Source organism: Artemia sp. Qi Xiang Cuo, chromosome 6 (genome assembly GCF_049724085.1).
Source record: "Artemia sp. Qi Xiang Cuo chromosome 6, ASM4972408v1, whole genome shotgun sequence".
Classification (NCBI taxonomy): domain Eukaryota; kingdom Metazoa; phylum Arthropoda; class Branchiopoda; order Anostraca; family Artemiidae; genus Artemia; species Artemia sp. Qi Xiang Cuo.
The window spans coordinates 35405538-35431869 of NC_142799.1; the positions used below are offsets into that span (position 1 = coordinate 35405538).

A 26332-nucleotide genomic window follows, 5' to 3' on the forward strand; every position below is an offset into this window, starting at 1 on the left:
TTTTTCTGATATTATGTGTATATGTAAAAAAAAAGAAAGTTTAATACTTTCGAAGTAAAAAAAAAATAGTGTGCTTTCATGAAAAAAATATAGAATTGTAACAATCATTCTTCATAAGTAGGAGTTGGGATATGCCCAGGACTATATTTTAAAATTTTAATAACAAGTGCCATTCTACTCTTCTGATATGATTTAGAGATGTAAAAAAAAGTTGAATAATTTCGAAGTCCAAAAAAAAATTTAGTTAAATAAAATAGTTTGCTTTCATGAATAAAATATTGAGTTAGAACCATCAGTCGTCATCAATAGGAGTATGGGTATGCACAAGAATATATTTAAAAATTTAAATCAAGAGTGTCATTCTATTTTTTTTATATGATTTAGAGATTTAAAAAAAAAGTTGAATAATTTCGAAGTAAAAAAAAAATTGTTAAAAAAATAGTTTGATTTCATTATAAAAATATTGAATTAGAACCATCAGTCCTCATCAATAGGAGTATGGGTATGCACAAGAATATATTTTAAAATTTAAATCAAAAGTGTCATTCCATTTTTCTGATATGATTTAGAGATATAAAAAAAAGAAAGTTGAATAATTTCGAAGTAAAAAAAAAATAGTTTGCTTTCATGAAAAAAAATATTGAATTAGGACCATCAGTTCTCATCAATAGGAGTATGGGTATGCACAGGAATATATTTTAAAATTTAAATCAAAAGTACCATTCTATTTTTCTGATATTATTTAGAGATGTAAAAAAAGTTGAATAATTTTGAAGTCCAAAAAAAAAGTAGTTAAAAAAATAGTTTGTTTTTATGACAAAAATATTGAATTAGAACCATCAGTCCTCATCAATAGGAGTATGGGTATGCACAAGAATATATTTTAAAATTTAAATCAAAAGGGTCATGAAAAAATATTGAATTAGAATAATCAATAGGAGTATGGGTATGCACAAGAATATATTTTAAAATTTAAATCAAAAGTGTCATTCTATTTTTCTGATATTATTTAGAGATGTAAAAAAAAGAAAGTTGAATAATTTGGTAGTAAAACAAAAATAGTTTGATTTAATGAAAAAAATATTGAATTAGAACCATCATTTCTCATCAATAGGAGTTTGGGTATGCCCAAGAATATATTTAAAATTTAAATCAAAAGTACCATTCTATTTTTCTGATATGATTTAGAGATGTAAAAAAAGTTGAATAATTTTGATGTCCAAAAAAATTTAGTTAAAAAAAATAGTGAATTAGAACCATCAGTCATCATCAATAGGAGTATGGGTATGCACAAGAATATATTTTAAAATTTAAATCAAAAGTGTCATTCCATTTTTTGATATGATTTAGAGATGTAAAAAAAGAAAGTTGAATAATTTCAAAGTAAAAAAAAATAGTTTGCTTTCATGAAAAAAATATTGAATTAGAACCATCAGTTCTCATCAATAGGAGTATGGGTATGCACAAGAATATATTTTAAAATATAAATCAAAAGTACCTTTCTATTTTTCTGATATGATTTAAAGATTTAAAAAAAGAAAGTTGAATAATTTCGCAGTAAAAAAAAATAGTTTGCTTTCATGAAAAAAATATTGAATTAGAATCATCAGTCCTCATGAATAGAAGTATGGGTATGCAAAAGAATATATTTTAAAATTTAAATAAAAATTGCCATTCTATTTTTCTGATATGATTTAGAGAGGTAAAAAAAAGAAAGTTGAATAATTTCGAAGTAAAAAAAAATAGTTTGCTTTCATGAAAAAAATATTGAATTAGAACCATCAGTTCTCATCAATAGTAGTATGGGTATGCACAAGAATATTTTTTAAAATTTAAATCAAAAGTACCATTCTATTTTTCTGATATGATTTAGAGATGTAAAAAAAGTTGAATAATTTTGAAGTCCAAAAAAATTTAGTTATAAAAAATAGTTTGCTTTCATGAAAAAAATATTGAATTAGAACCATCAGTCATCATCAATAGGAGTATGGGTATGCACTAGAATATATTTTAAAATTTAAATAAAAAGTGTCATTCTATTTTTCTGATATGATTTAGAGATGTAAAAAAAGAAAGTTGAATAATTTCGAAGTAAAAAAAAATAGTTTGCTTTCATGAAAAAAATATTGAATTAGAACCATTAGTTCTCATCAATAGGAGTATGGGTGGGCACAAGAATATATTTTAAAATTTAAATCAAAAGAACCATTCTATTTTTCTGATATGATTTAGAGATGTAAAAAAAAGTTGAATAATTTCTAAGTCAAAAAAAAATTTATTTAAAAAAAAATATTTTGCTTTCATGAAAAAAAATATTTAATTAAAAAAATCATTCCTCATAAATAGGAGTATGGGTAAGCACAAGACTATATTTTAAAATTTAAATCAAAAGTGTCATGAAAAAATTTTGAATTAGAAACCTCAGTCATCATCAATAGGAGTATGGGTATGCACAAGAATATATTTTAAAATTTAAATCAAAAGTGCCATTCTATTTTTCCGATATGACTTAGAGATGTAAAAAAAAGTTAAATAATTTCGAAGTCCAAAAAAATTTTTTTTTTAAATAGTTTGTTTTCATGAAAAAAATATTGAATTAGAATCTTCAGTCCTCATCAATAGGAGTATGGGTATGCACAAGAATATATTTTATAATTTAAATCAAGTGTCATTCTATTTTTCTGATATGATTTGGAGATGTAAAAAAAGTTGAATATTCTCGAAGTCCAAAAAAAATTAGTTAAAAAAGTAGTTTGTTTTTTATGAAAAATCAAATATTGAATTAGAACCATCAGTCGTCATCAATAGGAGTATGGGTATGCACAAGAATATATTTTAAAATTTAAATCAAAAGTGTCATTCTATTTTTCTTATATGATTTATAGATGTAAAAAAAAAGTTGAATAATTTCGAAGTCCAAAAAAAATTTAGTTAAAAAAAAATTGTTTGCTTTCATGAAAAAAATATTGAATTAGAACCATCAGTCCTCATCAATAGGAGTATGGGTATGCACAAGAATATATTTTAAAATTTAAATCAAAAGTGTCATTCAATTTTTTGATATGATTTAGAGATGTAAAAAAAAGTTGAAAAAATACATGTTATAAAAAAATAATAAAAAAAAGTTATAAAAAAAACTTTTAAAAAAATGGGGGGAGGGGGCCAAAAAGTTGGAGGGGAGGGGGCACCCTTCGAGTTTGGGGATAGGGGACCTTTGGGGGGTTGATGTCTCTGCTGGTTAGGGTCATTGGTGCTTATGATCCTTGATGGTTCGTACTCACATACACCTTACTACTTGATTTGCAAGGATTTCTATGGTTTGTTCTGGATTTCTTCCAAATTTATAATAAATAAGGTATGAATTAACATGCTATCCCTGATCGTAACTGCTAATCACTTTAACCCTTTTTCTACATCGTCAAGTACATTCTCTGGAAAGGTAACAAGGAACATAAGGCAATTCAGGAACCAGCGTGTAATCCCCGCTCGTAAGTACGAATCACTTTAACCCCTGTTCTGAAGCGTCAAGTACATGCTCTTGAAAGGTGTCAAGGAACTTAAGGCAATTCAGGAGCCATTTGGGAATCCCCGCTCGTAATTGCTAATCACTTTAACCCTTTTTCTCCATCGTCAAATACATGCTCTGGAAAGGTCCCAAGGAACATAAGGCAATTCAGGAACCAGCGGGTAATCCCCGCTCGTAATTACGAATCACTTTAACCCCTTTTCTGCATCGTCAAGTACATGCTCTGGAAAGGTGTCAAGGAACTTAAGGAAATTCAGGAACCAGTGGGGACTCCCCGCTCGTAATTGCTAATCACTTTAACCCTTTGTATCCATCGTCAAGTACATGCTCTGGAAAGGTGTCAAGGAACGTAATCTCTCCAAACACGTCAAACTGTATGAGGGAGTTCTGACTCTCTTTGAAAAGGCGTAGAGGCGTACGCAAATAGCATGGGAAGGAACATAACCTCCTAGAATAGCATGGGAGGAAACATAAACTCCTAGAATTCCATATATACATTCTACTTGCATTCAATTGAAACTGTAAGATTGCCATTTTGTTACCAGTAGTCCAAAAACTATTTAACAATGTCTTTGGGGGAGGGGGGACAAGATCTCTCGAGCCCATGGGCAAGGGTTGTATGTTATACCCGGGGCATTTAAGGTTTTTTTTTGGAATGAGAAGTCATATAAACTTTGGATCGGATGGAGCTCGTTTGATTGGAAATTCGAATTTTGAGTGCCCTTTTTAGAAGTCAAAAGTGAATGGAGGGACGTCAGCCCCCCTCCCTATCCGATTATTCCCCAAAGCATAAGCGATTGAAATTTTAAGAGAGCTATTTTGTTCAGCATTGTTGAAAGGTCCAGTCTTGGGGATGTCAATCTCCTCACAGTCTTAAGCACAATGGATGTAAGTTATGAAGTTTATTCATTGTATGTACATAGTATATGTTACTGAGAAAGGTTTGAACTCTACCTTCCAAGAAGACAAAGGGTATTCAGGTGAGCGCTTCAGAGAATTTTTAGGGGAGTATTGAACTAAATCAAAACACGTTATGTGTATACGGATTGTCAAAAGGGTTCAACACAGGAATAACTGAGTATATTAATTTGGAAAATTCAGGAAATGATCAAAAAGGCAATATTTGCCTTCAACTACCACCACTACTACTACCACACTACTCCATTTACAGTATTAAGGGGAAATTTTAACTAAATCAAAAGAAGCTATGTGCATGCACATTGTCAATATGGCGTACCTCAAGAACTGATTTGGGTATTAAGTTGAAACTTTCAGAGATAGGATCTTTTTTGAATTAATTTAAAAAACTTTTTCCACAAAACAAGTTTTTCAAAGAAAAGCGAAGAGCTCCATTAAGCCAAGAATGAGCGTAAACAAAGTAAAAAAATCTTCCAAGCATAAAACTACCACAAATCAATATCAATAAACAAATGACACCAAAAATGAACAGAAATTACAATAAATATCCAAGTCAAACTCAAAACGAGCAAAAATTAACATGAGTTGGGCTGATAACCCCCATGCCTTTTCAAGACCAGAACACAATTTGCTCTTTACTGAAAAGAAAATATGATTGAAATGTTTTCACTGTTCTTACTTTCATAAATTAAAAAAAATCAAAACTTTTATGGAATAAATATCAGTATATGTCAACTAAACTGAGAATCCACGGTCTTTTGTTTTTTGTTTGTGTTTTGTTCTTTTCAGTAAAGAGCAAATTGTGTTCTGGTCTTGAAAAGGCATGGGGGTTATCAGCCCAACTCATGTTAATTTTTGCTCGTTTTGAGTTTGACTTGGATATTTATTGTAATTTCTGTTCATTTTTGGTTTCATTTATTTATTGATAGTGATTTGTGGTAGTTTTACGCTTGGAAGATTTTATAACCTTCTCTTGTTGTTACTGACTGCAGATGTTCGTTTCAGTCAATCTATCAAGGTGGTATTAGGATTAAAATCCAGAAGTTTCCTTTGTAGATTTCTGGAAATTTTCTTGCGTATAGAATTTTTTTTGGCGAGTGGCTTCGGGGAAGACAGAGATATAAAAATCATATTTTTGCCAAGTTCCTTAGTTGTTGTGTGAGCAAAACCAAGAATCTTCATACACAATGAACTCTAGCTTAATATCTTACTTTCCAACTTTTCCTGATCTCGCTTCTTTTTCACTATTCATCAGCGAATATTCCCAATTTTTGCAACATAAAATCCGGGCATTAAAATTTTACATCTGCCCAGCAAGATATCTGATCGAAATTTTGAGATACTTATTTTTCTTGCAATATTTGAAAGGTACAATAAATATACCTCCGTGGATAGTATGGCCCTCTCAACCCATTGGGCCGAGGCTGTATGTTATGCAAATTGCTTGCAGGTTGGTTTTATAGTAAAAAAAACAGAGTATGATTGATCTTGGACTAATGAGGGTCTCAAAACTTTCAGGGATCGTTTTGGACCAAATGGTTCACTAATTCTGTTGGGAGGAGGCCTGTCGGGGGTCCACAAATGGCCGAAATACTTTTGTTCCTAATCAGTTTAAAAATTATAGCCGTAATTCCGTTGGTGAAGAAGACCTAATATACAAACAAATTCTTTGGGGACAAGGGTCCCCAGAAAACGGAGCCTAAAAAGGGCCGAAAACCTTTTACTGTGGGTTCGCCCAAAAAAGGTCCAAAACTTTTTTTCTTAGTAGCTTGAAACCTAAAACAAGGATGACACCATTCTGCAAACACCCTTGGATTTACACGTTTCTATCTTTCCTCCTCTCTCTAAATAAGTTGGTGTGCTCTTATGCCTCTTATCCACACTCTTGTGGTTCTTAGTCTGTTCTATATGAAAATTTCTCTTTTCATCTGTTGCTTATATGTTCCTTTCTCTTTTCAGATGATGATGACTCACAAGATTTTTCTATCGTTCTTATCCTTTGTAATTATGCAAGCTATTTTTTGTTTCGAGTGCAGAGTAAAGCAGTCTCCAAACTGTGACTGTATTGAAGATGCAACCACTGGAGAGAAATTTGAGCTATCGTGTCGCACCAAAGGCACTAGTTTAGAAACAGTGCTTACAATTACGTACATTCCTCCGAGTCATTTACTTATAGATTGCAATAGGAATGAGGATGGACATTGGGATGTTAAAAACTATGAATACTTGAGTGAGCTGCAGTTCAGTGAGAGGATTGAATACTTAAGATTTAGGTTTTGTCCGCCACCAAATTCCAGTTTCGTTGATATTACTAACACAATGGGTATCCGCAGTTTTAGTAGTTTTGCATACCAGAGCTGGCTGGATATGGAAGGAAGCTTCGCGTCTGATTTATTGAAAGGTCTAGGATTTGTAAACAAACTTGAGATGGATAGTAACAACTTTACCGTACTATCTGATGATTTTCTCCAAGATATGTCCAATCTGACAAGTATTGATCTTATGAGGAACAGGCTTAACCTGAGTCCTCGGTTTTTCAGCTATACTCCAAACTTAAGATTTATTGAACTTGGTGGTAATGATATTGTCAAACTACCTCAAGAAATATTCTATGGTCTAAAAAACCTGAGACAGTTAAATCTTCAAAACAATCTCATCAAATCAATAACAAATGAGTTTGAAGGATTAACAAAACTACGTGTTTTGGAAATTAGCTTTAATCGCCTTGAGAATATTGATAAAGACGTATTTCTTCATACTCCTGAACTGCGAAATGTTAGTTTGGCAGGAAATAGTCTATCTCACCTTCCACCGACAATATTCTCTAATACAAGAAATTTAACATGGCTAACTTTGAGTGGGAATACAAATATAACATCTTTGCCTGAAAGTTTGCTCCAGGATTTAACAAGCTTAGTCAAGCTTGAGCTGGACTTATGCTCCATTGAAGATTTGAAATTGGATACATTCAGGAATTTACATTCGCTCGTTCTACTTGATCTTGATCAGAATAAGCTCCGTAATCTCAGTGGGAATATTTTTAAAGACTTGGTGAATCTCGAAGTATTGGATCTGTCTGCAAATTATTTGACTCAGCTTCCAATTGGAGTCTTCAGGCACAATAAAAATCTTTTATTTTTAGATTTAAGTAGGAATAAGATTTCTTCTCTGGAAGATGGTGTATTTAATGGAGTCCTCAGACTGAAGAGTTTAAACCTTGCAAATAATCAGTTGCACAATATTGACACGGGTGTTTTTTCTCAAACCAGGCTACTAGAGGAGCTGGATATATCAAAAAATAATTTAACTTTCTCAAGTCCAGGAGATTCAATATTTTTCGACTATGGTATTGGTACACAGCCCTTTGAACCTTTAACTAGGAGTCTAAAAGTTCTGAATGTCTCGCACAATGCCATTGAAGAAATACCATTTGGTTGGCAGAATTTTCTGGTTTTACAAAAGCTTGATTTGTCAAATAATCAATTACGATCGGTAGAATTTACTGAATTGCTTTTCCAAACTGACTCTGATATTCATCTAGAAATAGATCTGACTCGAAATTTAATAGAAACTTTAAATTTCCAAAGTGCACCTCACGCAAGTAGTAGCAGAAGAAAGAAGATTAGAGTGCAAGTGGGTGAAAACCCGTTTATGTGTGATTGTGCCATGTTCGATGTAATTCGCTATATCAAAAAAGAAATAAGAAATTTAACCTATGCCATAGATTTAAAAACTAATGGTGCACATTGCGTAAGGCCAGAAGGTACAGCAGGTTTTTCAATTGCTGAGGTTGATCGCTACCTTCTTGTCTGTCGTGTTCCGTTTTGTATTGATCGTTGTGCTTGTTTTGTCCGACCAGCTGATAGGTCACTCATTATTAATTGTGAGAATGCAAATTTAACCAGACTACCCGATGAATTGCCTAAGGTTAGTGGTTTTGTTAAGACCGAACTCAATCTTGGAAATAATTTAGTTCAGGATGCTCAACAGCTTAGTGATCCATTATTTGAAAACCTGTCTGCTGTGAATTTGTCAAATAATGCATTGGATTTTTTTGAAGTTCAAAGACTTCCTAGTGGTCTTGGGAAATTGCAGCTTGATAATAATAATATTGAAACGCTTGAACCTCAGACTCTGTCTGTCTTACTTAGTGCAATGAACAGCAGTGATTTAAATGTAAGTTTAGCAGGGAATCCTTGGAAATGTCGTTGTGAAAATATTCACTTACTTGATCTATTACCGAATTTTCACAGCATTTTAGATCTTGGAGATGTACGTTGCATCAACCTAAATCGAAGTCTTATAAAAGTAACTGCAGATGAATTTTGCCCGACAATTCCAATACCTTTGGTCGTTGGTGCCAGTGTTTCAGCAGTAATTTTTGTGACTATTATCTCTTTCTTGTTGATTTTCTATTACAAAAACCAAAGAGTTGTCAAAGCATGGCTCTATTCCAAAGGATGGTTCCTGTCATGGGTTTCAGAGGAAGAAGTAGATAAAGACAAGAAATATGATGCATTTGTCAGTTTTGCAAATGAGGTACGAAAATGTTTATAGGATTTATTATTTTCTTAAATAGATTTTGATTCTAAAAAGTGGAAGGCAAAAGAAAACAGCCACAAAAATGAGTATTCTGGCAAAAACGTGCGTTTTCGAAGTATATAAAAAAATTTCCATGGGAAGTGCGTACGCTTTTTAGTCATTGACTTATGCTGGGTATATCAAAATATCTGTAACAACAATAATAATTTATTTGCCAAGAGCATATGTGCCGTGCAACTGCTGCAAAAAAGAAAACATAAAATGAACTCTTATGAAACAGAACAGAGAAAACAACAGAACTACATCACTAGGAAATTATGATAAACATGAATTATACAAGTACAATATTTACTTCATTTTCTTTACTGAAATAAAAGATTAATGATAATAAGACAAAACTAACTAATAAGCCAATAGTGTAAGTGAAATAAATTGGTTACTGGTTATTATTATTTAGCTTTAAATAGCGAGACTCAATGTCTTCCTGTCTAAGCTATCAGAAAGTTTATATTAAGAATCTGAAATAGGAATAGCCTAGTTTACATTCTAAGCAAAGCTCTAAACTAGCTACCAAACTCCCTCGGAATAAGTCTCCTTTTAAGAATAATCAACTCAGTGGAAGTTCAAGTCGTGGAAGTCGAGGTTGCATCTACTATTAAAGATTTGGTTCCTCTGACGCCCAGTGACGCCCAAGGCAGCAACAGTTGATCCTCACGTCTGCATCGGACGATCCTGAGCTAAAAAACCACAGCTCGTTACCAAGAAAAGAATAGAGGTAACCTCAAAAAAACAATTTGTTAATTTTTCCCAGAATAAACTTTTTACACACCTCTTATGATCTTTACTGAGATCTTTAAGACTTTGGCGACAACCCACAAAATGAAAAACCTCTTCTGCGTCATAAATTGTGTGAGGGATAAAATCCACTGCGCATTGCCTATATCAACTTCAAAACTATCTTTCAGACTTGGAGAACCAGCTAAATGAAAAACATTTCACACTCAGCACAGCGGACAGAGAAATGAATCTAGACAATGATTTGTGGTAAGACTTAAAAACGATAACAATTGCCCTCTATCTCAGGGGGACTGCCGGCTCCTCAATCTCTTACTCTTTAGTTTAATTTTGACCCTTTTCACCTCTCCTTCAAGAATGATTGCTTTAATGGAAGAGCAATGTGATAAAAAAAAAATTATTTTTCTAAGTTTGGAAGGGCTTATGTGCTTTGGGTTCAAACAATACAAATTTTAGTTGAATTGTTTTGAAAGCCAATCGTTAAATAAAATACCTACCTTTACCAACTTGTTATATTCTCTACACTAGAAAATGCTTTCAGTTAATTACTAGTTAATCAATTGACGTTAGTATACAGTTCAACCTAAAATAAGTTAATTGGAGAATTAATATTTACTCCCTTTAGGAATAATTAATCTATGGTATAAAACAAATCTTGTCATTTCTAGCAGATGTTAGAGGTTTCCAAAAAATGCTCGTCACAAATTTGAGTTAATAACGCGAGAAGATGTTGTTTTGACTGTGAATTTCCTGACTTCATTAATTGAAGACAGTCATACAACAAAGATGTTATTAGTGGGAATAGGAATCTGAGTGCCGGGTGCAAGCTATTCACGAAAAGCAATAGGTTTTGAAGAAACTTATTTGCTTAGAACCAATATATTTCTTTTGCTATTTTTCCGATTATTTACTGTAGATAATTTCACTGTTTAAGTGAAATTATCTTCTACATATTAAATGTAAGTGCGGTTATGAACTATGATGTTTGACAATACTGATTGGTAAACCATTCAAAGATTCATCACATCAATAACTACTATATTTAACAAGACATTTTTATCATTATACTTAAAAACAGGTGGAGGGGTTAGTCCCCCTGAGATTGATTCGAATCATCCTCTATCCCGCTGACAAAGAATGAAAATTAGTTGCCTGAAATGTTTTTTTTTTTTTTTTATTTAAAATTTTGTTTCAGTCCAAGAAAGATCCCCTGCCCCCCCCCCCGCCCCAAGGGCCGGAGCTATGTAAACCTCCCTCTGTCTACTCTTTCATAAAGTAACTTTCCAAACTACTAAGGACGCCCTAGAAAGTTTACTGCTGGAACCCTTAATTCAGCAGTATCTAGCAACTTTTGCGTGCAAGCAGAGTTAGTCCTTTGACATACCCTATGAGACTAACTGGAGAGGGCTAGTATTGTTTGCTTATGATATATTTTTGATTCCAGGAAGACAAAATAAGTTCTTATAGGTCAAAACTGTTCCTATATTGACTGAAAGGGTCTTTATAGGTTGTGTGATCAGTTTAAAGACCGAATTTGAGTGGGCATCCAACATCTTTGCCCTCAGCTTCTTTTTCATTTGATGTTACCTTAAGGGCAGAGAGTTTGCAAAGACTTTGAAGATCAGTTAAAGATCGAAGGAAGTCATTATTCACGTGAGCTTTGCGTTAGGAGTCAAAGGATGTGCGGAGTTGAATTTGAATAGTCTTGATCATCTGATCAAGAATGAAGAAGAAACGCCCTAAGACTCATATTTTTACAAAACAACATTTTAACCAATATTTTAATAAATTCTTAACCCTCTCGCGGGCGCTGGTTGGTTTTGAGGACACTTAATTGTAACCCCCTCTTTACCCAAAGCTGAGCTTTTAACATATGTTTCCTGGTGTCATCTGATTGCCGACTCTTCCATAAACGTCCCTGAAGAGCCGTCTACCGGATAAGCTGTGCTTTCTTCCTGCCATTTAAGCAGAAAATTGTAATTTGAGTTTTATCAAGGATTTGCAAGGTAACTCCACTTTTTCTTTATTTTATAGACATTATCGCTGACCTGGAGAAGTCGGGAATTTTTTCTCAGAGAATTCGTACCCTTAGAAGTGTGTTAGAGTAATTTTTTCAGCTTCTGAATATTTCATACAGTTGAGCCATCTATTTTCCTTCTGTCCCCACATGAGGACATCGCCCATTAGCGCCAGCTTTCTGTATAGTTTTCGTTCCGTATAGTTTCCGTAGAATGCCACAGGTAACACTACTGTTCATTTGTCCCCGCTTGTACCTTGTGTTCGCAAACTAGTAAAGCTTCTGTTTTTTACAGATGAGTCGGCAAAAAATCCGGCATGATGAAGAAATCATGAAAATCATGTTTGAAGACGATAGTGACAATGGAATCGATTCAGACCAATCATATCTTTCCTCCGACGAAGAAGATGGCAGAGATCCCACTTGGCAGCCTCCATGTGAAGAAGAGGACGTCCAACTCGCTACCGGATTGAGCCCAGCGGCTAGAGATACGCAAGAGAGAGTTACAGACGAAGACTGTGAAGACCACGAGGTAGCAGAACCTGATTGAACGGAACCACCTCTCCAGCGTATTGCTAGAACTTATGCGAGGAAAAGGAAAAGCCCAAGCACGGAGCCCAATAGTTCTGCTTCTTTTGCGACGTCGCAAGCAGACCCTGCTGTCAACAGTTCAGTTTCAGATGGAAGATCACAGACCTCTCCTTCACAGTCTAACAGTGGGATTGCAGCCAAAACCAAAGTTCCACGAGACAACCCGAAGTCTAAACCGGTCAAGGCCAGACGACGTATTTGGAGAGCCAATGTCGATAATCCTCTAGCAGAGTCGGTTCCTCCGTTCACCGGTGATGGTCGGGTCCTGCTCAATCTCAGCAACGAGTCGGATTCTGTCGATTTCTTTGAGGGACTTCTTTCCAACGAAATTATTTCAATGGTCGTCAGGGAGTCTAACGCTTACGCATTGTCAAAAAAAGGGTATGAGTTGAATTTGACATCAGCAGAACTACGCATCTATGTTGGATGCCTTCTGATTATGAGCTATGTTCGATACCCAAGAATTGAAAACTACTGGTCAAATAGCCTGAGGACACCTCAGATTGCAGATTATATTTCAAGCAAAAGGTTCAAAAAGATCAGAGAATGTTTACATTTCACTACTCAACAAAGTAGCCCTGATGGTGACAAATACTACAAGATCCACCCATTTTTGGAGATGTTGCGCAACTCTTTTAAAGCAGCAGTGGCCGACGAAGAATACAGTTCAATAGACGAGATGATGGTCGCCTTCAAGGGAAGAAGCAGCCTCAAGCAGTATATGGCATCTAAACCAACTAAGTGGGGTTTCAAAATTTGGGTTTCGGCTGGAGTCTCAGGATATGTGTATGATTTTGAGCCATATCAAGGCAGCGGTGCCAACCGCAACCCACCAGCGTACGGGTTAGTAAGAGACCTGGTTGTGAAACTAACTCGTGGCCTCAAAAACACAAACGCTAAAGTGTATTTCGACAACTTTTTTTTACCTCGGTATCTCTGGTGGAAGCATTAGCAAAGGAAAAGAATCATAGTGTTGGAACCCATCGCGCAAATCGACTTGGAGATGCTGCACCTAAGCTAATACCAGAAGTCGAAATGAAAAAGAAAAAGTGAGGAACCTTGTCGTTTGCTACGTCTGCTGAAGGAGTGACGGTTTTACGCTGGAAAGACAACAATCTCGTAAATGTTTGTTCATCCTTCGCTGGTTATGCCCCAACTGACAGTGTCCAGAGATGGTGCAGCACAGCGAAATCGAAAGTTGCGGTTGAAAGGCCATACACAGTGGAGGAAAATAATAAGTGTATGGGAGGTGTGGATTTGATGGATTCGCTGACTTCACTTTACTAAAACGACTTTCGAATCAAACGTTGGTACATGCGCCTGTTCCACCATTTCCTTGATGTTATTGTTATCAACGCTTGGATTCTCTACAGAAAACCTACCTTGTCGTCACACTTGATCTCCTCCCTTTCATACCGTCTGTTGTAGTAGCTATGACGAAAAAAGGGATGGTGCGAATGAGGACAAGCCCTGGTCGGCCTTCAAAAATCGGCTTTGTCAAGAAAAGGACTGTCATTGCTGTCCCAAACGAGATCCGACTTGATGGTCTGAGTGGCCGTTGGCCTGGCAAGTCCGACAAAAATAACGCTTCTCGATACCAGGACAAGAACTCCACGAGTAAAACGAGATTCCTCTGCAAAAAATGCAAAGTCGCATTGTGCCCTGAATGTTTCGAGAACTTTCACAGTGTCCGATAAGCCTTTTGGAAGAGTGTTTTCTGGGTGGCGTCACCATATGTGGACGGTAGCATATTTTACCTTTTTATCCTTTTTTGTCAATTTCTGAATACATATCTGAAATCTACGTATTTTTCTACATAGGAAAGAACTTTGTCCTGTCAGTTTATCTAAAAAATTGGAAATTCGCCCGCGAGAGGGTTAATCAGAACTAAGAAACGGGTTTATCAAAACCTTTTTTTCACATTTTTCTTCTTCTATGCAGCGAGGTATGCAAACCAACCTGAAGGTCTTTTCACCTCTTAGCATTGCCTGTGGAACAGCTATTGTGATTGGTATGGGCAATCCAGGGACGACCAGATCGTCTTCTTCTTGGAGACGTTAATTGTTGATTCTATTTAATGGGCAAATGGTAGTTAATAACAATCCAAAAGTTTTCTTGAATTTTCACAGCCTGACAATATTACTTTGAAACACTGGAATCAGTTGCAGATTCCAAGCAATCTGTGTCAATTCTTTTTGACTTGTCAACTTGTATTTACGAAATCAATCTTGGGACTGTCATTAAGGGTCTAAACGAAAATGCTAATCTTTAATTTTTCAAAACAAAAATCTTTAAGCTTGTTCTTGACAGCTGAACGCGTGAAGGTCGAAATACCTTATCTGAGCTTATATTAGTAAATTTACCCTTTAAAGAATATTTCAGATAAATTACTGATAACATTGGGTTATTGTTGAAGTACGAACATTTATGTTATTGTTAGTTTTAATTACTTTTCAAAGTGGAAAAGTCTTAATGGATTTCAGAATAAATAATTTTAAATTTAAGAATACGTAAGATAGGTAAACACTGGTCTGTTGAAATTCAACCATTGGTAAATATCTCGCTTTTTTTATTCCCATCCCAATTTGTCCGATATTTCCGATAAATAACTGAAGACATTGGGCTATTTTTGCAGTACAAACATTTATGTTATTGTTTGTTACGAATATTTGGGCAAAGTGGAAAAGTCTTTTAATGAATTTCAGAATAAATAATTTTAAATTTAAGAATACGTAAGATTGGTAAACATTGGTCTGTCGAAAGTCAACCATTGGTAAATATCTTACTCTTTTTTATTCCCACGCCAATTTGTCAAGTGTCGTTTGCTAAAGAAAATGATACATTTTTTTTTAAATACAAGCACTTCCTCTTACAGTTGTATTGCTTAAGAAAACTTTGCAATTCTTTTGGAGCCGCTACAATTTTACCTTTAATTTCTATTGTATATCTTTAGGATGAAGAATTCGTAATACGTGAACTGGTTCCAAAGCTTGAGAATTCAGAGCTCAAATTCACATTATGTTTACACACTCGAGACTGGCCTGCTGGGGAATTTATAACTGATAATATTTTTGAATCTGTTGGTAATTCAAGACGAACAATTGTTCTACTTACAAAGTAAGGCTACTTTTATTTATAAGTTTTTTCTGGTACTACTGCTACTAACAACTCACTGCTGCACCAAGCTGGGTGAGGTCAACACAACTGCGAACGCTCCTCTTCCATCCCTATTTATTCAAAGTATCCCTCCTTACACCCTCAAAATCACAGTTTATATAATTATCCAGTATGATCATTCCCTATCTCACCCATTATAAAAACCCGGACCGGGGTGCGAGTGCTCCGGAGAACGTTTTTGCAGATAGAAACATAAGCGGCATCAGATCTTTTCACGGGTAGACAAGTCAGAGGCGAAACAATCGGAAACAAGTGGAAACCCGCTATTACGAATAATGCACTTTGTAACCATTTCTCATTGATAGACGCAAACACACTGATCCATAAGTGAACAAAGAAGTGGGAGGAGCTTTTTGTTCGCACCGAGAACGAAGACCAGAAATGATCTGCGATAAACTTACTGGATAATTATATAAACTGTGCTCAAAATGTACCTTAAACCCTTCGTTATGACCTCCTCCTTCTCCATTTGGGAATGACCTGCTTTTTTTGGCCCTAGAAGCTTGGCCAAAAAGGGCGGTCTTGGGCAATATGTCATCCTTCATTCGTAGAACTTGTCCTATCTATCTCAACCTTTCTATCTATCTTAGCCCTAGAAAGCGGGAATAAACCACATTTTTCGTACAGCCTACTGTTTGAAATATGGTCAGTCAGACGGGTGCCCTGAAGAATCTGTAGACAATTCCTCTGGAAAACATAAAAAAAAATCTTTCGTCTTTCGGAGCGCCCACGTTTCAGAATCATACTTGACCATGGTCACCATAATATTAAGCTATTTACGGAATGTTGTATTGATGTTTATTTAGAAGTTGTTTCTGTAAAAACTCGAGGTGCATAATTATCTTCTTTTTTTTCTCATCACGTCAGAAGCGGTACCATATAAACTGTTTGCTTTTTACATACTTTACGTAGCAAGCATAATGCAGAAACTATCTACTATTCTCATGCTTAGACTGTAAAATGTTTAATTCTGCTAAAACTTCTTTTTGACTTTATGTTGAACCATTCAGGGTAGTTATTTCTCAAGTTTCGTGGTTATCATATAATAGATGTACTTTTGTTCTAACAATTGTAATTTGATATTCCGTTAATCCCATTCGTCTTATTAAATAAATAAAAAAACAAGTTTTTTAACTGAAAGTAAGGAGTGACATTAAAACTTAAAACAATCAGAAATTATTCCGTATATGAAAGGGGATGCCCCCTCCTCAACGCCGCTCTTTGCGCTAAAGTTTTTTATTGTTTTTAAAAATAAGGTTCTGAGACAGAGTCAAACTTTAGCGTAAAGACTGAGGCGTTGAGGAGGGGACACCCCCTTTCATTTACGGAATAATTTCTGTTCGTTTTAAGTTGTAATGTCGCTCCTTACTTTCAGTTAAAAAAGTTGTTTTTTTTATTTAATTTAACGTTTTTGAATTAATGCAGGTTTTGGTTTTGGCTCACCGTACATGAATAATTAAAACAAATTTGCATATTAATTTTACTTTTTTTGGCTAAATGGCTTTCTCTAAAGTTGTTTAATTTTATTTACGGGCGTTTTTATTAGTAGTAAATACACCCCCCCCCCCCGCAACCAGAAAAAATCTCGCCTGAAAGCGTCTGTATACTTGCCAATACTATATGTAAACATTGGGTAAAGTTCATAACTTTCAGTCCTCCCCCTGGCGACTTTGGGGGATTAAGTCATCCTGAAAGACATATTTATTCTATTTTTGACCATGCTGAACAAAATGGCTTACTCAAAATTTTGATCAGGTGACTTTGGGAAAAAAAGAGCGTTGGAGGAGGCCTAGTTGCCCTCCAATTTTTGGTCACTTAAAAAGGGCACTAGAAATTCTAATTTTCGTTCGAATGAGCCCTCTCATGATATTCTAGGACCATTGGGTCGATACGATCACCCCTGGAAAAAAAGATAAATAAAAATAAACACGCATCCTTGATCTTTCTTCTGGCAAAAAATTCAAAATTCCACATTTTTGCAGATAGGAGCTTGAAACCTATATAGTAGGGTTCTCTGATACGCTGAATCCGATGGTGTGATTTTCATTAAGATTTCATCACTTTTAGGGAATGTTTCCCCCTTTTTTCGAAAATCAAGGAAATTTTCTCAGGCGCGTAACTTTTGATGAGTAAGACTAAAATTAATGAAACTTAATCAGCATTATTTGAAATCAGCAGTATTTGATATTTGAAATCAGCATTAAAATTTGATTCTTTTGATGTATCTATTCGTATCAAAATTCCGATTTAGAGTTTTGGTTACTATTGAGCCGGGTCGCTCCTTACTTACAGTTACCACGAACTGTTTGATACCTAGATTGATTCAAAGCTGAAAAGTATGACATACCAAATCACTTTGAAGTCTTTACACAATTATTTGGACCAAGGGCATCAAATGTAGGCTAGTATCTCTGCTATCAAAAAAAAAAAAAAAAAATCAGAGATTGGGAAAATCCTCTCAAGGATGGAACTATACCCCTCTCCCCAGTCAAAAAAAACTTGTAGATAAGGTCAATTGTACCTGAACACCCTTTGAAGCATCGAACCTCAGGGCTTCTTTGTGAAAAGAATTGGGTTCTTTTATTTGCTAGAATAAAAAAATGTAGCCAACAAAATTAGTTCATAATCAGACAAAAATGTTCCATCTCAAATTGAAAAAGGTATTGGTATTTTTGAGGGTTATGGGATCAGAAGATTCATTTGTGATTTTGATAACGTAAAAAAATATTTTCTTCTTATTTTCAGTAACTACTTAAAAAGCAGTTGGTGTCTATCAGAGTTCCAAACAGCATATCAACATGCTGTTGAAGAAAATACAAAGCGGCTTATCTTAATTGTCGTTGGCGACCTTCCTCCAGTGATAGACCTTCCTAAAGAGTTGAGGGCATATATCTCTACGAATACTTACCTTCGTTCCGATGATCAGTGGTTTTGGAACAAGCTGCTTTATGCCATGCCTCATGGAAAGAAGGAAAAGCCAGATAAAAGCAAGTGTCCAAATAGGTAGGCCAATCAGCTAATTATGCCACAAATACTTCTTAATGGAGTCACAGTCCGAAGTGGAAATTTGTAGGAAGAAAGACTTTGTAAATTGGTTACGTTACTTTGACAGTCACTGGATGCACGGTCTTGAATTTTAGTTAGTTCATTTGATTTTAAGTCAAAATGTGTTTGATATGAAAAATACTTTTAAACAGTAAACTTGAAATGAGGAACTTTAAACTAGTAAACTTAGTAAACTTGGACAGTAAACTTTAAAAAAATATTATCCTTTTTTTATTTCAGAGAAGTTATTGCAGACCTAGTAATTGCAATCACCCAATGCGGCATTTGAACTTTGCGCTTTTTCCATTGCAGATTGACGTGTAATTTCTTCTGTGAGGTAATTTAATGCCAGTTCATTAATTGGTATAATTGGGAAAAGGTTAGAAAACTCACCTGTAGCTACAAAAACAACGTGAATCAACTGTAAATATTTTTGTTCTTTGTCGTGCTTTTTTCAGGCTCATTTGAAGTTTTGAACGCTCAATTTAAATTTTCAGCCAACACTAAGCCCAACTATGACAGATCTTGATTTAGACACAGATTTATACCCACCCTCGATCCTAGGGTTTCTCAAATTGACTTCTATTATTGGCTTGAAAACCTTTTTATTTGAATTGTGTCACGTTTTGGAAAACATGCCAGTGGGTTAGCCATCTTGGAATGAATATCTTGTAATATGGAGCATAATTATCTTCTTCCTTAAATTTATAAAAAAAAAAACAATAATGATTTCAAATGAAAAATAAAGAGCAAATTGAATTCTTAAAACAAGAAAAAATTAGCTTATGTAAGAGATTGATTCTAAAACAAGCAAGAGTAAATATGAATGAAGAAATTCAACTTAAAATAAACAAAAATATAATTAATATTCAAGTCAAACAAAAAAAAAATTACCACAAACAAAGAAAGTGTTGTCGCCCCTCAAACCCCCCAAAGGAGTGTATTGCTCCTTCCTGAAAACTAAATAGAATGCTTAGATTGAAAGTGTTTTTAGCCCATTGCTTTTTTCTATGTATTGAAGCGAATGGATTTAAAATGAAAAAATAGTGAAAAAATATGTTTTTTAAAGAATTTAAACTTAATGAATTGTCACAAAAGTTTGATGTCAAAAATGTTTACCAATGGTAGTTTTAAAAAATCCTTATTTACTAATTGGGATGAAAATCAAACTTGAGAAGTTTTGCTTAATACTTTTTGATCGTGGATTTCTAAATTACTCTATTAACCTCGTATTTGTAAACAAAAAGCTGAGAAACAATTTGTCAAACACAACTTATGGTTTGAAATAAACCTAATCTTCAGAAACCAAACCCCATTTGTTAAATGTGCAATTTTGTACTTCTATAGTGGAATATTGATCAATTTACTGTTTTATTGCTTCTCCATTGGAAGATCACCCTCATACTTTTGATAGATGACCTTATGAACCCTTAAAGGCCATTTTTGGTGAAAAACAAATGCCATTTATAAAATAGTGTACTGTGTATGTTAATTCATTAAAGAAAAATGTACAAATATGTTTTGATCTAAGACAGTCATACTTCTAATGATTGTTAAAGATTAACAAAATCATTGAGGACCATACCCTAAATAATTTCTGATTGACCATAACGTGAAAATGGTACAAAATGTTTATATGTGTAAAGCAAGCAGGGGCAATGGGACCAAAGTCCCAACCTTTGATCCTCCAATCACACGAATAGTGTGATTTGGAGCTTAGAAGGACATGCCGTTGCTGCTATTTTTGGGATAATCTCTTAGTTTGTTTTGATTTTGGACGTCTAAGTTTCAATATCAGTCTCGGATTAGTAATCGACAGTCTCGGAAATCCATAAATAACAATTCTAATGAAAATCAAATACTATTTCTGAAATATGTAGTTAATACCCTTGATATTGAGCTACAATATTGCACGTTTATTCCAAGATTTGTAGTTAGATATCTCAGAAAAACTTTAGTATAAGTTTTGGTAGAAATCAAACACCATTTTTAAGACAGTACTCATTGTGTTTTAATATTAAATTTGTATACTGAAATCAGTGCTCTAAAACCTCCGGTTTTTACGACCTTTTGTTCCATACGACGAGGCTAGGGAAAAAGATCACATAGGGGACACGTCGCTTTTTATTGGCTCTTGTTTTTGAAATAATTGAAACTTGAGGGCAACTTTAGTACTGAAATGTCAACAGTAAGAGTTCTTATGGAAGAAACATGCTAGTCTAAATTGTCTTTTATGCGATAGTACAGAAGAAACTCGAGCACTTGTTTCTTTAATTGTCGAGCAAATGCCAGTTTAGTAGACGAGATGAGGTAGCGGTACCAAAGCACAGCGTGCAGGAAGAGGGAAAATATTTGACACAGAACTCCCAATCAGTGTTGAAAATAACAATTTTCGAGTTCGTAGTTTAGTTTCCTGCGAAAACTTTGATGTGTGTTTGAGGGTTGCCGACCATTTTGTTGGAGGCGGAAGAACTCCTAATTGAAGGCCTATACGCTAACTGTAGGAAGAAGAAAAATTTTCACTATTAAGCCATGTAAACAATAATGGAAGGTCAATCTGTTACATAAAATCACGTTGGCAGTAGCCAAACTCTGCTTCCACCGCTGACTTAAATTCGCTTTCCAGTCTTAGCTAGTTTGCGCCTAAGTGCAAATATCGGTGCTGTAGCTTTGCAATAAGTGTGTAAATATATGTCTTAACTAGCCAGTTATGTTAGCCAAAGTGTTAAAACTGTCCTTTCGCTACTTTTCCAAGAATTTCGCGGAAAAAACAACACGTCCGTGAAAAAATAATATAGGGGGGGGGGGTGGTTGTACTTGCAATCACATGTTTATAATGCTACCACTATTTGTCAGGACTGTGGAATCAATGTGTCAGCACCGCTGAGCTGACATGGGGTGTAAATTAAATCATTACAGTAAACTATAACACATTATGGCCATCTATCCCTCAATAATTCTTATAAAACGTTATTGTTATATTTGCCTGCTGCATTTCTGTAAACCTGGTGGGAGAGGGCAGTGTTTTATCTAAATCGTAAAACTTACAAAAGTACCCATTTTATTGGCTATTTAATAACACCTTTTTCATAGATGATTCACCTTCTTCTGAAAGTCAAATTTTAGCCATCGGTAACGTTCGAGGCTTTTGCGTACGTACTATGCTTGCGTATAATTTTCAGAAAGAACTGAAGACTTTGCTATACAACAATCGTCGAAAGATTAGTTGTTGCTGTTGTTGTTGTTTTTTTTATGAAGAAATTCCAACCATGCCTAACTATTCCACAATCAAGAAATAGTTTGAACTTTGGGGTGTATTTTCTCAGTAATGTCTGATCTCCGTGTAGCAAGTTCATACGGGAACGCTTATTGTCTTTTCATATTTTAAAGCGGGCAAAAATTAGAATATAAACAGCTGGTCAAACCACGCTCTATTTGAGGCTCTCGAAACAGAATACTGGTAAGTACTGGAAGGAAGTTGACAGGGTCTAGTGAGTGTCTGTGAATACGCTTGAAAATAATCAAGTCGAAAGGGATAATTACGGAAAACCATTTACATTGCCATTTCAAAGCCCAATTTTGTTGTTGTTTTATTTGTTTGATCCGTTGCCTATTATTGGTATTTTCAAGATGTAATGAATAAAGTTGTCAGTCTGACTTTGGGAAAATTCTGTGCTCATCAACTTTTTAGTAGTTATTATTAAAATGGTGCCACTGAATTATAATCGACAGTTGGCCAGTCTGTTTAGTACCTCAAACAAACTGAAACATTGTTCCACCTTGATAGTTACAGTCATGTTGTCATCAGTAGCGCTACCTGTGTTGTTACTTCCTATATAGATAGATAGGTAGATAAGATTTATTCGTAATTAAGAAAGCATGCAATGAATATCTGCTGCTAGTTCCTCAGAGGTTCCTTGGCCTGTAAATGGGAGAGAAGACATACGATTCAATTAAGCTCTAAATCCAAAGAAAACCGAATAAAAAGGTTAAAACATTACTCACAAAAAAAAACATTGTGTATTGGCACAAAAAATAATATTATAACTAGTTTGATAATTCTAATGATAGAAAAAGAACCTATTTTGTCTTTTACCCCTTTCATTACTTCATTACATTCGTTACTGCGAAAATTGGTTGATCTCAAATAATTTTGTGGGTTCAAATGATGGGATATATTAACTTAGGAGTAATATATATCTGACGCGAGTTGATTATTTACTTTATGAATGATGTAATGATAATTTACTAGTTCGTTTGGCAATGAATGATAATTTGCAAACGTTCTATAAATACAAGTTCTTTGTTCCTGTGAAGATGTCATTCCTAGGGTTTGACATGTGCCTTTCCTTGTTTTCTCCTCCCAATGTTCCCCCTCAATTGTTTTTTTTTTATTTCATAAAACATCAAGGTGATGTGCATGGTGTTTGATCCCACCCTGTATTTTCAGCTATATGTTTGATGTTAAGCCCTTTCATTTGTGAAGACTTTTATCTTGGTGTAATTTAAATAAGTTTTAGAATACGAGAATATTAAAGGAGAATTATCGCCCTCCTCAACACCCGTCAAGTTTAGATAGGACATAGTCTGCTTGGTAGTTGAAACTAAGGCAAGACACATTTTTTTTTCTAATATAATGGTATAACTAGAATTTCAGTTATATTATATTTTTGATGGGATCATTTTAAGACTATTGACTCCACTGTTCAGGAAGAATATATGTAATTGCCCCTTAGCATGGAAATCATATCTTGGTGTTTCTTCGTAACGTTTTGAAGTGAGCATCGATACATATCTGTCCAGCAAAGTGTAGCAACCGTTAGGGTGCGGGCGTGTCTACGTCGTGGTGGATTTTAAGTGCAAATTGAATGAAAAACTGGAAAAACATGTTGTTATTTTTTTGTTCTTTTTTTACTGGGAACGGTTTGCCGTGCTCGGACTGTAGACTTTTGAGAAACAAAGGATGGGGGGGTGATTGAAGACCTAGTTTTAAGCAGAAACAACACCGACTTGAATCCCGACAACTGTATAATTGATCCGAAATGGACCTTGAATTACTTGCGCTGTTCCATCACGGCCGAAGGAAGCATCGCAAAGTCGGCTGAACGTTATGATAATGTTGGTGGTTTTTTTTTTTTTTTGATTTAACGGGTATCGTGCGACTGACAGTCAACATTGTCAACCCGGGTAGACAGTCAACCCGGAATGCTACAAAGGGGTCTTCATATCTTGTTTGAAGATATTTGGCCAAAAAGCCCTACCCTCTTGAAAGGGAGAAATTAGTTCCTTTGAAGCGACAACGCACGTGTACCCTCTTGATCCAGAAATTTTGACGTCGTTCGAAATTTTTTTTTTTTTTTTTTTTTTTACCCTCTGCCACCAAAATACTCCCCTGATTTGGGCTCTGCTGACTTCTACATGCCTTTTCAGTTAAATTTGTCATGAAAAAAAAAAAAAAAAACTTGACTCAATTGACGACATCCAAGCAAATACGCCGGGAGGTCTTTGTGCCCTTATGGAACACAATTTTCAGGATTGCTTCCAAAAGTGGAAACGCCGTTGAAATCGGCCTGTCTATTCAGCAGGAGGCTTCTTTGAAGGAGATCTATCACAATGTTCTGTAACCACTGCTAGTTTTAAATTATAAGCCTAGTCTTAAAGCTTTCCAATCACGCCTGAAATAATAGAGGTTTTCCAGAAGAATTGTCTAAGAATAGTTTTAGGGACTCGTTTGAATGACTATAAAAAAAAAGAGTAAGTTATACCAAAAAAATGGTTTTGTCCCACCTTCTGGGACTATAATGAATAAGAAGTTAAGATGGGGGGGGGGTATGTTTACCGATGAAGGATTATATTGTGATTTTTAGCCACTTTTCTGGGGCTAAACGAAAATGAGGTTGTTCTCGAATGACCTGGAAAGAGGCCAAAATAAAGGATTTAAAGTAAATTGAAACATTATGGAGGGAGTAACTGGCGATGCTTTGAATAGAGTGAGTTGGAGGACAGATTGTACACGGCTGTGTTGACCTCCGGTGGCTTTGAGCTTCTTTCGTAAGTGAAGACTAAAGTCTTCACTTACAGAACTTTTACTTTAGGTCTTCGGTTTTTTATGTTTTTCTCCTTTTTAGGTACGATTTCAACCTGAAACCAAAATGTGAAGAAAATAAAGTATCTGGATGGACAAATCTTGAGTTAACACCTACGCAAAGTCCGGTCATACCCATGTCAAAGTCATAAATAATTTTTGATCCCCAGTGAAACTGTGTCTTTAACTTCCTAAGTGCAAAACCTTTGGGCCATTGAAATGTGATAGTGCCTTACTCGGATTATGTGCCTAATTTTATGAATTGCCGAAAATTTTAAAGAAAGAAACATGTACGAAATCTAGTACATAAAAATATCTGGGCTGTTTGTGAGTGTCGTTTGAAACATTTAATGGAAGGTCTAGTACTAATAGGATACAGACCCCTAAGGTTAAGCAACAATTATGTTTGGTTGTAGCTATGTAAAATCTTTCCCCATCTTTTTGTTATCACACCCTCATGCTAGCAAAAAGTGCCAAAGCACTCCAAAAATATTGATATTTTGTTAGTTTTAATTGTTTACTTGACTTTTGGACAAAAGGAATCCTCAAAATCGTGATTTTGGCTCATTTGAGATGAGCATAAGCCCAGTTTCATACTTCTATAACCATTTTTCAACTTATTTTCTTTGACAAAGTTGAATGAAACTAGTTGAAAACTACAAACTTATTGGACATTGCCCCTTTGGGATCTGAAACTTAGGGTACTTCCTTCCCCTCCTCGTTTATTCTCCTCTCGTGCTAAATTCCTGAATACACCTAAAGTGGCAAGTATTATAATTAGTCGGGTCTGTATTGTGAGCAATAAACAAATCCATTTCGACTTTATTTACATCAATGATTAATTAAACTGCATTTGTTTTCATTAATTTTTGTTATTGACAGTGAAATATCAAATTAAAGTCTTCATAAAGACTTTAAAAAAATGCAAATGTTCTGGAACTGGAAATTCTTGTTCTGGAACAAGGGGAATAATTTTATTATTCCCCTTGTTAATATGTTAAGTTTATATTATGTTGGGATATTGATGCTTTGAAAATGTCAGAAAAGGAACTTGACCCAGTGTAACACTGAATCCTCCAAATTTATTCTGCAAAAGGTCTCTTTTTTGAATTGCCAATGAAATAAATTGTGTCTTGAACGTGTTTCTCTCTTTAAGGGTAATTTTGAGGCTATTTATCTTTAAGGGTAATGTTTGAAAACGCACTAGAAAAAAAAAATGTTTAAGAACCGAGAATTGGCTGTATTCGTATTTTATGCTGGATGTTATTTTTTGTTTTCTTTTTTATTTTATTATGAATCTCGAATGTTGTGATTGTATGTTGAAATATTGATTTTGCTATTGAAGTTGTGTTTCTGCTTTTGTAATTTTATAATGTTTTTATATAGCTTTTATATTGTTGTTTTTTCTGTCTCTTGTTTCTGCTAGCTTTTAAAGTTTGTTACTCAGATATCTTTAATGTTTAAACATATAGCAGTTGTTTCGGATATATAGAAATCTGCTCTCCTATGCATCGTGCAGGCACCTTTTAATGTTTTATTTCTTTTTTCTCGTGATAATAGAAAACCCATTGAAAAACACTTCTGTTGCCACTGATCAATCCTTTATTTTCGGAAAACTCGATTAAATTGAAACTCT

General features: G+C 34.7%; 1 protein-coding gene across 2 annotated transcripts in view; it reads left to right on the forward strand.

The window, feature by feature from the left end:
* LOC148951166 (uncharacterized) overlaps positions 1–26095 on the forward strand; it is a 91770-nt gene extending 65675 nt beyond the window's left edge. For both annotated transcript variants that reach the window (XM_089090691.1, XM_089090690.1), the window contains exons 2-5: positions 6404–8983; positions 15343–15506; positions 18312–18569; positions 24740–26095. In XM_089090691.1, coding sequence (XP_088946817.1) covers positions 6404–8983; positions 15343–15506; positions 18312–18569; positions 24740–24848 — 3111 coding nt within the window. In that variant the 3' untranslated portion in view covers positions 24849–26095. The remainder of the gene's footprint in view (positions 1–6403; positions 8984–15342; positions 15507–18311; positions 18570–24739) is intronic.
* Positions 26096–26332: the final 237 nt, after the last annotated feature.